The sequence below is a fragment of the Bombina bombina genome, chromosome 1, assembly GCF_027579735.1.
Source record: "Bombina bombina isolate aBomBom1 chromosome 1, aBomBom1.pri, whole genome shotgun sequence".
NCBI classification, from domain to species: Eukaryota; Metazoa; Chordata; class Amphibia; order Anura; family Bombinatoridae; genus Bombina; species Bombina bombina.
The window spans coordinates 1,399,112,915-1,399,127,792 of NC_069499.1; the positions used below are offsets into that span (position 1 = coordinate 1,399,112,915).

General features: G+C 37.5%; 1 protein-coding gene across 1 annotated transcript in view; it reads left to right on the forward strand.

Moving 5' to 3' along the window:
* CASQ1 (calsequestrin 1) overlaps positions 1-14,878 on the forward strand; it is a 138,375-nt gene that overhangs the window by 104,893 nt on the left and 18,604 nt on the right. Inside the window, exon 7 of the mRNA XM_053705056.1 lies at positions 12,469-12,514. Coding sequence (XP_053561031.1) covers positions 12,469-12,514 — 46 coding nt within the window. The remainder of the gene's footprint in view (positions 1-12,468; positions 12,515-14,878) is intronic.

Here is a 14,878-nt window from a genome sequence, read left to right on the forward strand (position 1 = left end):
CTGTGCTTAAAGGGACATGGCAGTCAAGCCTAAACTTTCATGATTCAGATCAAAAGTGCAATGCACTTACCTGAACCTATCTCAGTATGCTTTAATGGAAAGAAGCTAATTTGCAATAAACAATACCAAGAAAACAAAGTACAAATATAAACAGTAGTAAATTGGAAAGTTGTAGGCTTTATCTGAAGTCCATTTTGATGTCCTTGTTCCGTTAATGACAAGCAATAATACATCTATATCATGCAGGTCTACTTTTGGAAGAAAAAAAAACCATGTAGCAAGAGAAGCCAGACATATGCACCCAATTTATGTAACTTTATATTTATTTTTTGTGTAAACTGCAATTGGTGGTACTTTACATATTTTCCAATACAGATGCTAAAATAAACATCATTAATCACTTAAAGGGTCAGTGAACTCAAAAAATGGTATTGTTTAAAAAGATAGATAATCCCTTTATTACCCATTCCCCAGTTTTGCATAACCAACAACGTTATATTAAAGGGACACTGAACCCAAACATTTTCTTTCGTAATTCAGATAGAGCATGACATTTTAAGCATCTTTCTAATTTACTCCTATTATCAAATTTTCTTCATTCTCTTGGTATCTTTATTTGAAATGCAAGAATGTAAGTTTAGATGCCGGCCCATTTTTGGTGAACAACCTGGGTTGTCCTTGCTGATTGGTGGATAAATTCATCCACCAATAAAAAATTGCTGTCCAGAATCCTGAACATAAAAAAAAGCTTAGATGCCTTCTTTTTCAAAGAAAGATAGCAAGAGAATGAAGACAAATTGATAATAGGAGTAAATTAGAAAGTTGCTTAAAATTGCATGCTCTATCTGAATCACAAAATAAAAAAATTTGGGTTCAGTGTCCCTTTAATATACTTTTTACCTCTGTGATTACCTTGTATCTAAGGCTCTTATGACAGCCCCTTGAACAAATGACTTTTTTATTTATTATCTATTGATTTGCATTTTAGCTGTGTTGTGCAGAACCCACGGGCGTGAGCACAATTTTTTCTATATGGTTCACGTGAACTAGCAGCCTCCTGTTGTGAAAAGTAAATAAAAAGCATATGATAAGAGACTGTCTATAGTGGCCTAGAAACAGGCAGACATTTAGAGAATTAGATGTTATAAAGTATATTAATATAACAATGTTGTTTGTGCAAAGCTTGGGTAGTAAAAGTGTTATCTAACTTTTTAAACAATAACAATTTTAGTGTTGATTGTCCCTTTAAATGGCTAAATAAAATATTTGGGATATAAAACAGTAAATAGTAGAATCACAGATATATAGCATTTAGGAGAAATAAGGATTCCTGGGGGAATACTTCCTTAAATAAAAATGTATCTCAAAACCATGTAGAAGTAAGCGTTGTGTAGAACTGAACTTCTTAGTCAAAGCTGCAGACATGAATCCAATGTGACTTATTGTATCATACAGACTGCAACAAGCAAATTATTGCACCATGCAGGGTTTAATACAGAGCTCTTTAATGGAGCCATTTTCTCAATTTCAGAAGCAATAGTCGCTCTCCAAGCAGATATTTGCCCTGTTATTACGCAATTAGTTCATGGTTTGTATTGTTTTTATAGAGAATCATAATGTTAGTGTTTTGGTATTTAACTTTTGCTACATTAGCAGCATGTATGTTAATCTTGCTTAGGTGCCATTGAGTATGTGATAGATATGTAGACAGACAGATAGATAGGTAGACTTATAGATAGATAGATAATAGATAGATAGATGTGAGATAGATAGATAGATGTGAGATAGATAGATAGATGTGAGATAGATAGATAGATAGATAGATAGATAGATGATAGACAGACAGATAGATAGATAGATAGATAGATAAATAAGTTAGTAGATAGATAGATAGATAGATAGATAGATAGAAGGATAGATAAGTAGGTAGATAGATAAATAGATAGATAGATGTGAGATAGATAGATGTGAGATAGATAGATAGATAGATAGATAGATAATTAGATGATAGACAGACAGATAGATAAATAAGTAGATAGGTAGATAGATAGATAGATATATAGATAGAAGGATAGATAAGTAGGTAGATAGATAGATAAATAGATAGATAGATAGATATGAGATAGCTAGATAGATGATAGATAGATGAGATCTTAAAAAATATATTTATCACAAGATGTCTAAACTCTATGGCCTAGATTTGGAGTTTGGCGGTAGAAGGGCTGTTAACGCTCCGCAGGTTTTTTTCTGGCCGCACCATAAATTTAACTCTGGTATCGAGAGTTCAAACAAATGCTGCGTTAGGCTCCAAAAAAGAAGCGTAGAGCATTTTTACCGCAAATGCAACTCTCGATACCAGAGTTGCTTACGGACGCGGCCAGCCTCAAAAACGTGCTCGTGCACGATTCTCCCATAGGAAACAATGGGGCTGTTTGAGCTGAAAAAAAACCTAACACCTGCAAAAAAGCAGCGTTCAGCTCCTAACGCAGCCCCATTGTTTCCTATGGGGAAACACTTCCTACGTCTGCACCTAACACTCTAACATGTACCCCGTGTCTAAACACCCCTAACCTTACACTTATTAACCCCTAATCTGTCGCCCCCGCTATCGCTGACCCCTGCATATTTTTTTTAACCCCTAATCTGCCGCTCCGTAAACCGCCGCAACCTACGTTATCCCTATGTACCCCTAATCTGCTGCCCTAACATCGCCGACCCCTATATTATATTTATTAACCCCTAATCTGCCCCCCACAACGTCGCCTCCACCTGCCTACACTTATTAACCCCTAATCTGCCGAGCGGACCTGAGCGCTACTATAATAAAGTTATTAACCCCTAATCCGCCTCACTAACCCTATCATAAATAGTATTAACCCCTAATCTGCCCTCCCTAACATCGCCGACACCTAACTTCAATTATTAACCCCTAATCTGACGACCGGAGCTCATCGCTACTATAATAAATGTATTAACCCCTAAAGCTAAGTCTAACCCTAACACTAACACCCCCCTAACTTAAATATAATTTACATCTAACGAAATAAATTAACTCTTATTAAATAAATGATTCCTATTTAAAGCTAAATACTTACCTGTAAAATAAATCCTAATATAGCTACAATATAAATTATAATTATATTATAGCTATTTTAGGATTAATATTTATTTTACAGGCAACTTTGTAATTAGTTTAACCAGGTACAATAGCTATTTAATAGTTACCTAGTTAAAATAATAACAAATTTACCTGTAAAATAAATCCTAACCTAAGATATAATTAAACCTAACACTACCCTATCAATAAATTAATTAAATAAACTACCTACAATTACCTACAATTAACCTAACACTACACTATCAATAAATTAATTAAACACAATTCCTACAAATAAATACAATTAAATAAACTAGCTAAAGTACAAAAAATAAAAAAGAACTAAGTTACAAAAAATAAAAAAATATTTACAAACATAAGAAAAATATTACAACAATTTTAAACTAATTACACCTACTCTAAGCCCCCTAATAAAATAACAAAGCCCCCCAAAATAAAAAATTCCCTACCCTATTCTAAATTAAAAAAGTTACAAGCTCTTTTACCTTACCAGCCCTGAACCCCTTTGCGGGGCATGCCCCAAGAATTTCAGCTCTTTTGCCTGTAAAAAAAACATACAATACCCCCCCCCAACATTACAACCCACCACCCACATACCCCTAATCTAACCCAAACCCCCCTTAAATAAACCTAACACTAAGCCCCTGAAGATCTTCCTACCTTGTCTTCACCATCCAGGTTCACCGATCCGTCCTGAAGAGCTCCTCCGATGTCCTGATCCAAGCCCAAGCGGGGGGCTGAAGAGGTCCATGATCCGGTCAAAGTCTTCATCCAAGCGGGGCAGAAGAGGATCTTCCATCCGATTGAAGTCATCATCCAGGCGGCATCTTCTATGGTCTTCCATCCGGAGCGAAGCGGCAGGATCCTGAAGACCTCCAGCGCGGAACATCCATCCGGCCCGACGACTGAACGACGAATGACTGTTCCTTTAAGGGACGTCATCCAAGATGGCGTCCCTCGAATTCCGATTGGCTGATAGGATTCTATCAGCCAATCGGAATTAAGGTAGAAATTTTCTGATTGGCTGATGGAATCAGCCAATCAGAATCAAGTTCAATCCGATTGGCTGATCCGATCAGCCAATCAGATTGAGCTCGCATTCTATTGGCTGATCGGAACAGCCAATAGAATGCGAGCTCAATCTGATTGGCTGATTGGATCAGCCAATCGGATTGAACTTGATTCTGATTGGCTGATTCCATCAGCCAATCAGAAAATTCCTACCTTAATTCCGATTGGCTGATAGAATCCTATCAGCCAATCGGAATTCTAGGGACGCCATCTTGGATGACGTCCCTTAAAGGAACAGTCATTCGTCGTTCAGTCGTCGGGCCGGATGGATGTTCCGCGCTGGAGGTCTTCAGGATCCTGCCGCTTCGCTCCGGATGGAAGACCATAAAAGATGCCGCCTGGATGATGACTTCAATCGGATGGAAGATCCTCTTCTGCCCCGCTTGGATGAAGACTTTGACCGGATCATGGACCTCTTCAGCCCCCCGCTTGGGCTTGGATCAGGACATCGGAGGAGCTCTTCAGGACGGATCGGTGAACCTGGATGGTGAAGACAAGGTAGGAAGATCTTCAGGGGCTTAGTGTTAGGTTTATTTAAGGGGGGTTTGGGTTAGATTAGGGGTATGTGGGTGGTGGGTTGTAATGTTGGGGGGGGGGTATTGTATGTTTTTTTTACAGGCAAAAGAGCTGAAATTCTTGGGGCATGCCCCGCAAAGGGCCCTGTTCAGGGCTGGTAAGGTAAAAGAGCTTGTAACTTTTTTAATTTAGAATAGGGTAGGGAATTTTTTATTTTGGGGGGCTTTGTTATTTTATTAGGGGGCTTAGAGTAGGTGTAATTAGTTTAAAATTGATGTAATATTTTTCTTATGTTTGTAAATATTTTTTTATTTTTTGTAACTTAGTTCTTTTTTATTTTTTGTACTTTAGTTAGTTTATTTAATTGTATTTATTTGTAGGAATTGTGTTTAATTAATTTATTGATAGTGTAGTGTTAGGTTAATTGTAGGTAATTGTAGGTAGTTTATTTAATTAATTTATTGATAGGGTAGTGTTAGGTTTAATTATATCTTAGGTTAGGATTTATTTTACAGGTAAATTTGTTATTATTTTAACTAGGTAACTATTAAATAGTTCTTAACTATTTAATAGCTATTGTACCTGGTTAAAATAATTACAAAGTTGCCTGTAAAATAAATATTAATCCTAAAATAGCTATAATATAATTATAATTTATATTGTAGCTATATTAGGATGTATTTTACAGGTAAGTATTTAGCTTTAAATAGGAATCATTTATTTAATAAGAGTTAATTTATTTCGTTAGATGTAAATTATATTTAAGTTAGGGGGGTGTTAGTGTTAGGGTTAGACTTAGCTTTAGGGGTTAATACATTTATTAGAATAGCGGTGAGCTCCGGTCGGCAGATAAGGGGTTAATAATTGAAGTTAGGTGTCGGCGATGTTAGGGAGGGCAGATTAGGGGTTAATACTATTTATGATAGGGTTAGTGAGGCGGATTAGGGGTTAATAACTTTATTATAGTAGCGCTCAGGTCCGCTCGGCAGATAAGGGGTTAATAATTGAAGTTAGGTGTCGGCGATGTTAGGGAGGGCAGATTAGGGGTTAATACTATTTATGATAGGGTTAGTGAGGCGGATTAGGGGTTAATAACTTTATTATAGTAGCACTCAGGTCCGCTCGGCAGATAAGGGGTTAATAATTGAAGTTAGGTGTCGGCGATGTTAGGGAGGGCAGATTAGGGGTTAATACTATTTATGATAGGGTTAGTGAGGCGGATTAGGGGTTAATAACTTTATTATAGTAGCGCTCAGGTCCGCTCGGCAGATTAGGGGTTAATAAGTGTAGGCAGGTGGAGGCGACGTTGTGGGGGGCAGATTAGGGGTTAATAAATATAATATAGGGGTCGGCGATGTTAGGGCAGCAGATTAGGGGTACATAGGGATAACGTAGGTGGCGGCGCTTTGCGGTCGGAAGATTAGGGGTTAATTATTGTAAGTAGCTGGCGGCGACGTTGTGGGGGGCAGGTTAGGGGTTAATAAATGTAATACAGGGGTCGGCGGGGTTAGGGGCAGCAGATTAGGGGTACATAAGTATAACGTAGGTGGCGGTCGGCAGATTAGGGGTTAAAAAAATGTAATCGAGTGTTGGCGATGTGGGGGGACCTCGGTTTAGGGGTACATAGGTAGTTTATGGGTGTTAGTGTACTTTAGGGTACAGTAGTTAAGAGCTTTATAAACCGGCGTTAGCCCAGAAAGCTCTTTTGTCGTTAGAGCTCTAACGCTCACTTCAGAAACGACTCTAAATACCGGCGTTAGGAAGATCCCATTGAAAAGATAGGATACGCAATTGGCGTAGGGGGATCTGCGGTATGGAAAAGTCACGGCTGAAAAGTGAGCGTTAGACCCTTTAATCACTGACTCCAAATACCAGCGGGCGGCCAAAACCAGCGTTAGGAGCCTCTAACGCTGGTTTTCACGGCTACCGCCGAACTCTAAATCTAGGCCTGAGTTTTCCTTCTGATAGAGCAAACAGTTCAGGAAGCTCTGAGTTTATGATTACCAAAGTTCCAATTAATCCCTTTGTTCACTTTTATAAATAAGTGCATGTAATGTAGTGTATGTAATAATAGAGGAAGAAAGCTAAATGTTAAAATGCCATTCAAATGGTAGAACAATTGTTCACTTTGACATCAAGTCCACAACATAAGAATGTTTTGATGCTTCCATATAAAAAAAAATCTAATTTTCAATATTTTGGTTGTGTTTTAATATTGTAATAGTGCATGCAATATTGTACGTCACATTTGATATATTGAAAAAATGAATGACAAAATGTTCAACGAGCATTTAGCATTAGTTTACAATGAAAACGTTTGACAAACATTTGTTAAATAATAGATGCAGCACATATAAAGCAGTGGTACCTTTTGGAAAAATAAAATCCGTTTTTAATCTGTTACATTTCAGAATAAGTAGATTCATCCATTATTCACAATGAATCCAGCAAAATGTAGCATTTGGCTGCTCAGAAGATTATACACTGCTCATCTTCTTATCATTTTTTTTAAGTGCTGAAAGGGTTAATAAAAAACAAAGAGACCTTTTCCTATCTCTAAGCATGCTTGATGAAAGCCAAGCTTCATATATACACTTTAAATATTGGCAGTTCTGAGGCTTTGGTTGCCATGACAGCGAGGCCTTGATGCTGAGCATAGAGCAAATACATTATTATTGTTGTTTTTCTTTCCATATTCTTTTTCCTTCCCCCACTGCACTTTTATACTGTTCCATGATTAGCGAGATTGCACAACATATAGATGTGCTTCCAGAATCTCTGTAGACAAAAGGTTGTAAAAACAGTACTCACACCCACTAATTATTTATCAGTTATTTCAAATTATTGAGCAAAGTACAAAACAACATAGCTAATGAATTTTAAAATAATATTCATGGCAAGAGAAACTCTCCAGAACTCACAAATAAACGCCTAGATTACAAGTTTTGTCGGTAAAAACTTGCGGGGCTAACAAGCCTTTTTTTTCCCAGCGCTTACTTTAAACAACGCTGGTATTACAAGTTTTCTGAATGGCTGCGTTAGCCTCAGAAAAGTGAGCGTTGAGCAAATTTAGCTCCAGTTCTACCTGTAATACCAGCGTTGCTTACGGTAGCGGTAAGCTGGCTAAAACGTGCTTGTGCACGATTTCCCCATAGGATACAATGGGCCTGAGGTGGCTGAAAAAAAAACTAACACCTGCAAAAAAGCAGCGTTCAGCTCCTAACGCAGCCCCATTGTTTCCTATGGGAAAACACTTTCTAAATCTACATCTAACACCCTAACATGGACCCCGAGTCTAAACACCCCTAACCTTACACTTATTAATCTCTAATCTGCCGCCCCCAACATCGTCGCCACCTGCATTATACTATTAACCCCTAATCTGCCGCTCCAGACACCGCCGCCACCTACATTATACCTATGAACCCCTAATCTGCTGCCCCTAACATCGCCGACACCTATATTATATTTATTAACCCCTAATCTGCCCCCCACAACGTCGCCTCCACCTACCTACACTTATTAAGCCCTAATCTGCCGACCGGACATCGCCGCCACTATAATAAATGTATTAACCCCTAAACCGCCGCAATCCTGCCTCGCAAACACTATAATAAATTGTATTAACCCCTAATCTGCCCCCCCAACGTCGCCGCCACCACCTACCTACAATTATTAACCCCTAATCTGCTGCCCCCAACGTTGCCGCTACTATAATAAAGTTATTAACCCCTAAACCTAAGTCTAACCCTAACCCTAACACCCTCCTAACTTAAATATAATTTAAATAAAACGAAATAAAATTACTATAATTAAATAAATTAATCCTATTTAAAACTAAATACTTACCTATAAAATAAACCCTAATATAGCTACAATATAACTAATAGTTACATTGTAGCTATTTTAGGATTTATATTTATTTTACAGGCAACTTTGTATTTATTTTAACTAGGTACAATAGCTATTAAATAGTTAATAACTATTTAATAGCTACCTAGTTAAAATAATTACAAAATTACGTGTAAAATAAATCCTAACCTAAATTACAAATACACCTAACACTATCAATAAATTAATAAAATAAATTAACTACAATTATCTAAACTAAAATACAATTAAATAAACTAAACTATAGTACAAAAAAAAAAATACTAAATTACAAAAAATAAAAAAATATTACAAGAATCTAATTACACCTAATCTAAGCCCCCTAATAAAACAAAAACGTGCCCCAAAATAATAAAATTCCCTACCCTATACTAAATTACAAAAGTAATCAGCTCTTTTACCAGCCCTTAAAATGGCTTTTTGCGGGGAATTGCCCCAAAATAATCAGCTCTTTTACCTGTAAAAAAAAATATAAGACCCCCCCAAATTAAAACCCACCACCCACACACCCCTACTCTAAAACCCACCCGATCCCCCCTTAAAAAAACCTAACACTAACCCCCTGAAGATCACCCTACCTTGAGCCGTGTTCACCCAGCCGGGCCAAATTCTTCATCCAATCCAGGCGATGTGGTCCTCCATCCGGCAGAAGTCTTCATCCAAGCGGGGCAGAAGAGGTCCTCCATCTAGCAGAAGTCTTCATCCATCCGCGGCTCCATCTTCAAGACCTCCGACGCGGAACATCCTCCTCGGCCGACGACTAACGACAAATGAAGGTTCCTTTAAATGACGTCATCCAAGATGGCATCCCTCGAATTCCGATTGGCTGATAGGATTCTATCAGCCAATCGGAATTAAGGTAGGAAAAATCCGATTGGCTGATTAAATCAGCCAATCGGATTGAAGTTCAATCCGATTGGCTGATTGGATCAGCCAATAGAATTGACCTCGCATTCTATTGGCTGATCCAATCAGCCAATCGGATTGAACTTCAATCCGATTGGCTGATTAAATCAACCAATCGGATTTTTCCTACCTTAATTCCGATTGGCTGATAGAATCCTATCAGCCAATCGGAATTCGAGGGATGCCATCTTGGATGATGTAATTTAAAGGAACCTTCATTCGTCGTTAGTCCGTCGGCCAAGGAGGATGTTTCGCGTCAGAGGTTTTGAAGATGGAGCCGCGGATGGATGAAGACTTCTGCCGGATGGAGGACCTCTTCTGCCCCACTTGGATGAAGACTTCTGCCGGATGGAGGACCACATCGCCCGGATTGGATGAAGAATTCGGCCCGGCTGGGTGAACACAGCTCAAGGTAGGGTGATCTTCAGGGGGTTAGTGTTAGGTTTTTTTTAAGGGGGGATCGGGTGGATTTTAGAGTAGGGGTGTGTGGGTGGTGGGTTTTAATGTTGTATTTTTTTTACAGGTAAAAGAGCTGATTACTTTGGGGCAATGCCCAGCAAAAAGCCCTTTTAAGGGCTGGTAAAATTCTTGTAATATTTTTTTATTTTTTGTAAGTTAGTGTTTGGTTTTTTTTGTACTATAGTTTAGTTTATTTAATTGTATTTTAGTTTAGATAATTGTAGTTAATTAATTTATTTAATTAATTTATTGATAGTGTAGTGTTAGGTCTATTTGTAACTTAGGTTAGGATTTATTTTACAGGTAATTTTGTAATTATTTTAACTAGGTAGCTATTAAATAGTTATTAACTATTTAATAGCTATTGTACCTGGTTAAAATAAATACAAAGTTGCCTGTAAAAAAATATAAATCCTAAAATAGCTAGAATGTAACTATTAGTTATATTGTAGCTATATTAGGGTTTATTTTATAGGTAAATATTTAGTTTTAAATAGAATTAATTTATTTAATTATAGTAATTTTATTTCGTTTTATTTAAATTATATTTAAGTTAGGTGGGTGTTAGGGTTAGACTTAGGTTTAACGGTTAATAACTTTATTATAGTAGCGGCAACATTGGGTGCGGAAGATTAGGGGTTAATAAAATGTATTATAGTGTTTGCGAGGCGGTATTGCGGCGGTTTAAGGGTTAATACATTTATTATAGTGGCGGCGATGTCCGGTCGGCAGATTAGGGGTCAATAAGTGTAGGTAGGTGGTGGCGACGTTGGGGGGGGGCAGATTAGGGGTTAATAAATATAATGTAGGTGTCGGCGATGTTAGGGGCAGCAGATTAGGGGTTCATAGGTATAATGTAGGTGGCGGCGATGTCCAGTCGGCAAATTAGGGGTTAAATAATTGTATTATAGTGTTTGCGATGTGGGGGGGCCTCGGTTTAGGGGTTCATAGGTAGTTTATGGGTGTTAGTATACTTTGTAGCACTGTAGTTAAGAGCTTTATGTTCCGGCGTTAGCCCATAAAACTCTTAAAGTGTCAGTAAACTTTAAAAATAATGTTATATAATTCTGCACATATTGCAGAATTATATAACATTATATTAGCCAAACATTTATAAAACATAATATACCCTATTCATTTTTTAAAAAAAAACGCTGTTTTACAGACCCGCTCTTTGTACTCTGCTGAGCGGGTCTGTTATATTTACTCAGCTCATTGGGCAAGCTGTATAGTCACAGCCCGGCCCGACCGCGCCATAGCACTAAGTGCAGCTCGCTCCTGCTGTCTGACAGAGCAGGAGCGAGCTGCACTTAGTCTATGCAGCTGGCCCGATGTGCTGAGTAAATATAACAGACCCGCTCAGCAGGGTACAGAGAGCGGGTCTGTAAAACAGCGTTTTTTTAAAAAAATTAATAGGGTATATTATGTTTTATAAATGTTTGGCTAATATAATGTTATATAATTCTGCACTATGTGCAGAATTATATAACATTATTTTTATGGTTTACTGTCCCTTTAACTACTGACTTTTAAATGCGGTAGGAGTCTTGGAGGTAGAGGCTGTACCGCTCACTTTCTTCAAGACTTGTAATACCAGTGTTTGGCAAATCCCATTAAAAAGATAGGATACGCAATTGACGTAAGGGGATTTGCGGTAGCCAAAAGTCGCGGAAGAAAAGTGAGCGGTACACCTGTACCTGCCATACTCGTAATACCAGCAGGCGTTAAAAAGCAGCGTTAGGACCCCTTAACACTGCTTTTTAAGGCTAACGCAGAACTCGTAATCTAGCAGAAAGAGTTCCAGAACCATTTCTGGACAATTATTATCATTCAAGGGGATTTTTTTGTGACTCCTTACGTTCTCAAAAGTGAGTGGATGGGGGGAAAGTAGAGTAGAGATGTTTTTTGGGTAAATTAGAGGATATGTGTTTTCTGGGGTTTAAAATGGAATTATTAGGAGAGCACTACATACTAGCAGAGATTGGTGAGTTTCAGGTTGAAGTTTAGGAACTTCAAGCACTATTTGCTTTGCAGTTCTGTGAGGGGTTAATCTTGTTTGCCAAGTTTACATTTAGAATAGATCTCCCAGACACATAATTTAGTGATGCTGATAGAGGATTGTACTCAATGTTTTTATGATGCTGAAGTGCAGAAAAATATTATTTTATATGAATAAAGATTAAACAGTATCTAAATTGAAACTAACAAGACATTTATGATTAAAACTTTACTGGAGTTTTGGTCCACACTGGATAAAAGGGACAATCACTTCAATTCATTTGGCTGTGCAAGCAAATATAAATTTACCAGCATACCGTACATAGTCCTACATTAGTTAGAGCTGGAAGACAATATACTACAGTTTGAAATCCTAATGAGTTTGAATTTAAATCTATCAATGAGATGCACAATTAAAATTAGAACTATTTGTAAATCCAATCTTGCTGTTTCCACCAATATAAGTCAGGCCACTTCTGGTAAATTTACAACTCACTTATATTTTACAGACCAACACTGAGGAAACTCAAGCCAGACAGTATGTATGAAACCTGGGTAAGTCTAATTTTATGACTGTTAAGCTCAACTAAATTGAAAAAATATTGTGTATGCCACTTATAAGTATTATTAATTATTATTAATAGTTTCCAGAAAAGATAAGTATTGGTAAGTATTTCAAGTGGAAAAGAAGCTACCCAAATATTGATATAAAGATTCCACTTACATCTTGTAGATCTTTTGCATACCTGGAACCTATTATGTTTCTCTTTCAGACACTTTTTAGACTGAAAATATATAAAAACCAAATGAGATGGGACAAAAAAGTCTTTATTAGAGTAGCAGTGTTGTGTCATGAAAATGTACCTATGAAGTGCCTTAGAGTCTACTGTTAATAACCAGCACAGAGACAGCTTAGCTACTGGGTACAAGGATAAAGGCTACGTAGCTGTTGGTTACCAAAACACAGGTTGCTTACCTGCTGGATATTGTTAGAAAAGGAGAAAATCTAAATGATGTACTTTTATTAAACTAAATCCAATAACCTAAAAAAGTATAAATATTTAAATATGTGGGTATATTATCACTACTAATGTACAGTTTCTTACTTGTTTGTCCAGTAAAGAGATTATCTACATGGTTTATATATTAGGAGTTGGCTAATAAATGATCTGTTTGCCAAGAAACCCAAATATTACTAGACATACTTATAATGCTGTTTGTGACTTATTTTAGAAAATAGAGGCATTGAGGCCTACTTATCAAGCCATTAACTGTGCTGCATTCACCGGCACCAATACGCTCACCTGACATCATCTAACATTGCGGCCACGGACCTGAATACGCTCTTTATATTTAACAAAAAATCTGTCAAAAAGCCGCTCACCAAGTACAGGGTGATGAGCAGCGGACTGTTGTTAACTAACAGTCATCGATCTCGCTGCTATTCGGCTTTTTCACAGCTTTATTTGTATACTGTCACTAAACACCGCCACTGTTTAACCCCTATCCCGCCGCTCCTGGACCCCGCCGCAACTAGATAAAGTTATTAACCCCTATCCTGCTGCTCCTGGAGCCCACGCCACTCTAATAAACGTATTAACCCCTATTCCGCCGCTCCCGGAGCCCACCGCCACCTACATTTTGTTATTAACCCCTAATCTTCTGCCCCTACATTATGTTATTAACCCCTAATCTGCTGCCCCCTACACCACCGCCACCTACATTATGTTATTAACCCCTATCCCGCCGCTCCCGGAGACACTGCAACTAAATAAAGTTATTAACCCCTAAACCGCCAGCCCCCACATCGCCATAAACTAAATTAACCTATTAGCCCCTAAACCTAACAACCCGCTAACTTTATGTTAAATATTAACTCATCCCTATCTTATAATAAATTTAGACTTACCTTTATAATTAAATTAAACTATATTAAACTACTAATGAACCTACCCTAACTATTATCCTACAATTAAATTAAACTATATTAAACTAATAATTAATCTACCCTAACAATTATACTAAAATTAATATAAGCTACAAATTAAATTAACTATATTATATATTTATTTAAAAACCTAACCCTACTCAAATAATTTAATTCTACAATTAAAAATTACAAAGTTACAAAAAACTAACAACTAAGTTACAAAAAATAACAAACACTAAGTTACAAAAAAAATTAAACACTAAGTTACACAAAATAAAAAAGAAATTGTCAAAGATTTAAATTAATTACACCTAATCTAAGAGCCCTATGAACATAACCCCCCCCCCAAAAAAACAAACAAAAAAAAACCTAACCTACAATAAACTACAAATAGCCCTTAAAGGGCATTTAGCTCTATTGCAGCCCAAACCCTAATCTAAAACTAAAACCCACCCAATAAACCCTTAAAAAATCCTAACACTAACCCCTGAAGATCCACTTACAGTTTTGAAGATGCGACATCCATCCCCCAAGAAGCCGGCAGAAGTCATCATCCAAGCCCGCAGAGGTCTTCACCCAGACGGCATCTTCTATCTTCATCCATCCGGCGCGGAGTGGCTCCATCTTCCAGACATCCAACGCGGAGCATCCTCTTCTTACAACGTCTTCTTTCCGAAATGAAGGTTCCTTTAAATGATGTCATCCAAGATGGCGTCCCTTAGATTCCGATTGGCTGATAGAATTCTATCAGCCAATCGGAATTAAGGTTAAAAAAATCCTATTAGCTGTTGCAATCAGCCAATAGGATTGAGCTTTCATCCTATTGGCTGATATAATCAGCCAATAGGATTGAGCTCACATTCTATTGGCTATTCCAATCAGCCAATAGAATCCAAGCTCAATCCTATTGGCTGATTGGATCAGCCAATAGGAAGAAAGATCAATCCTATTGGCTGATTGCAACAGCCAATAGGATTTTTTCAACCTTA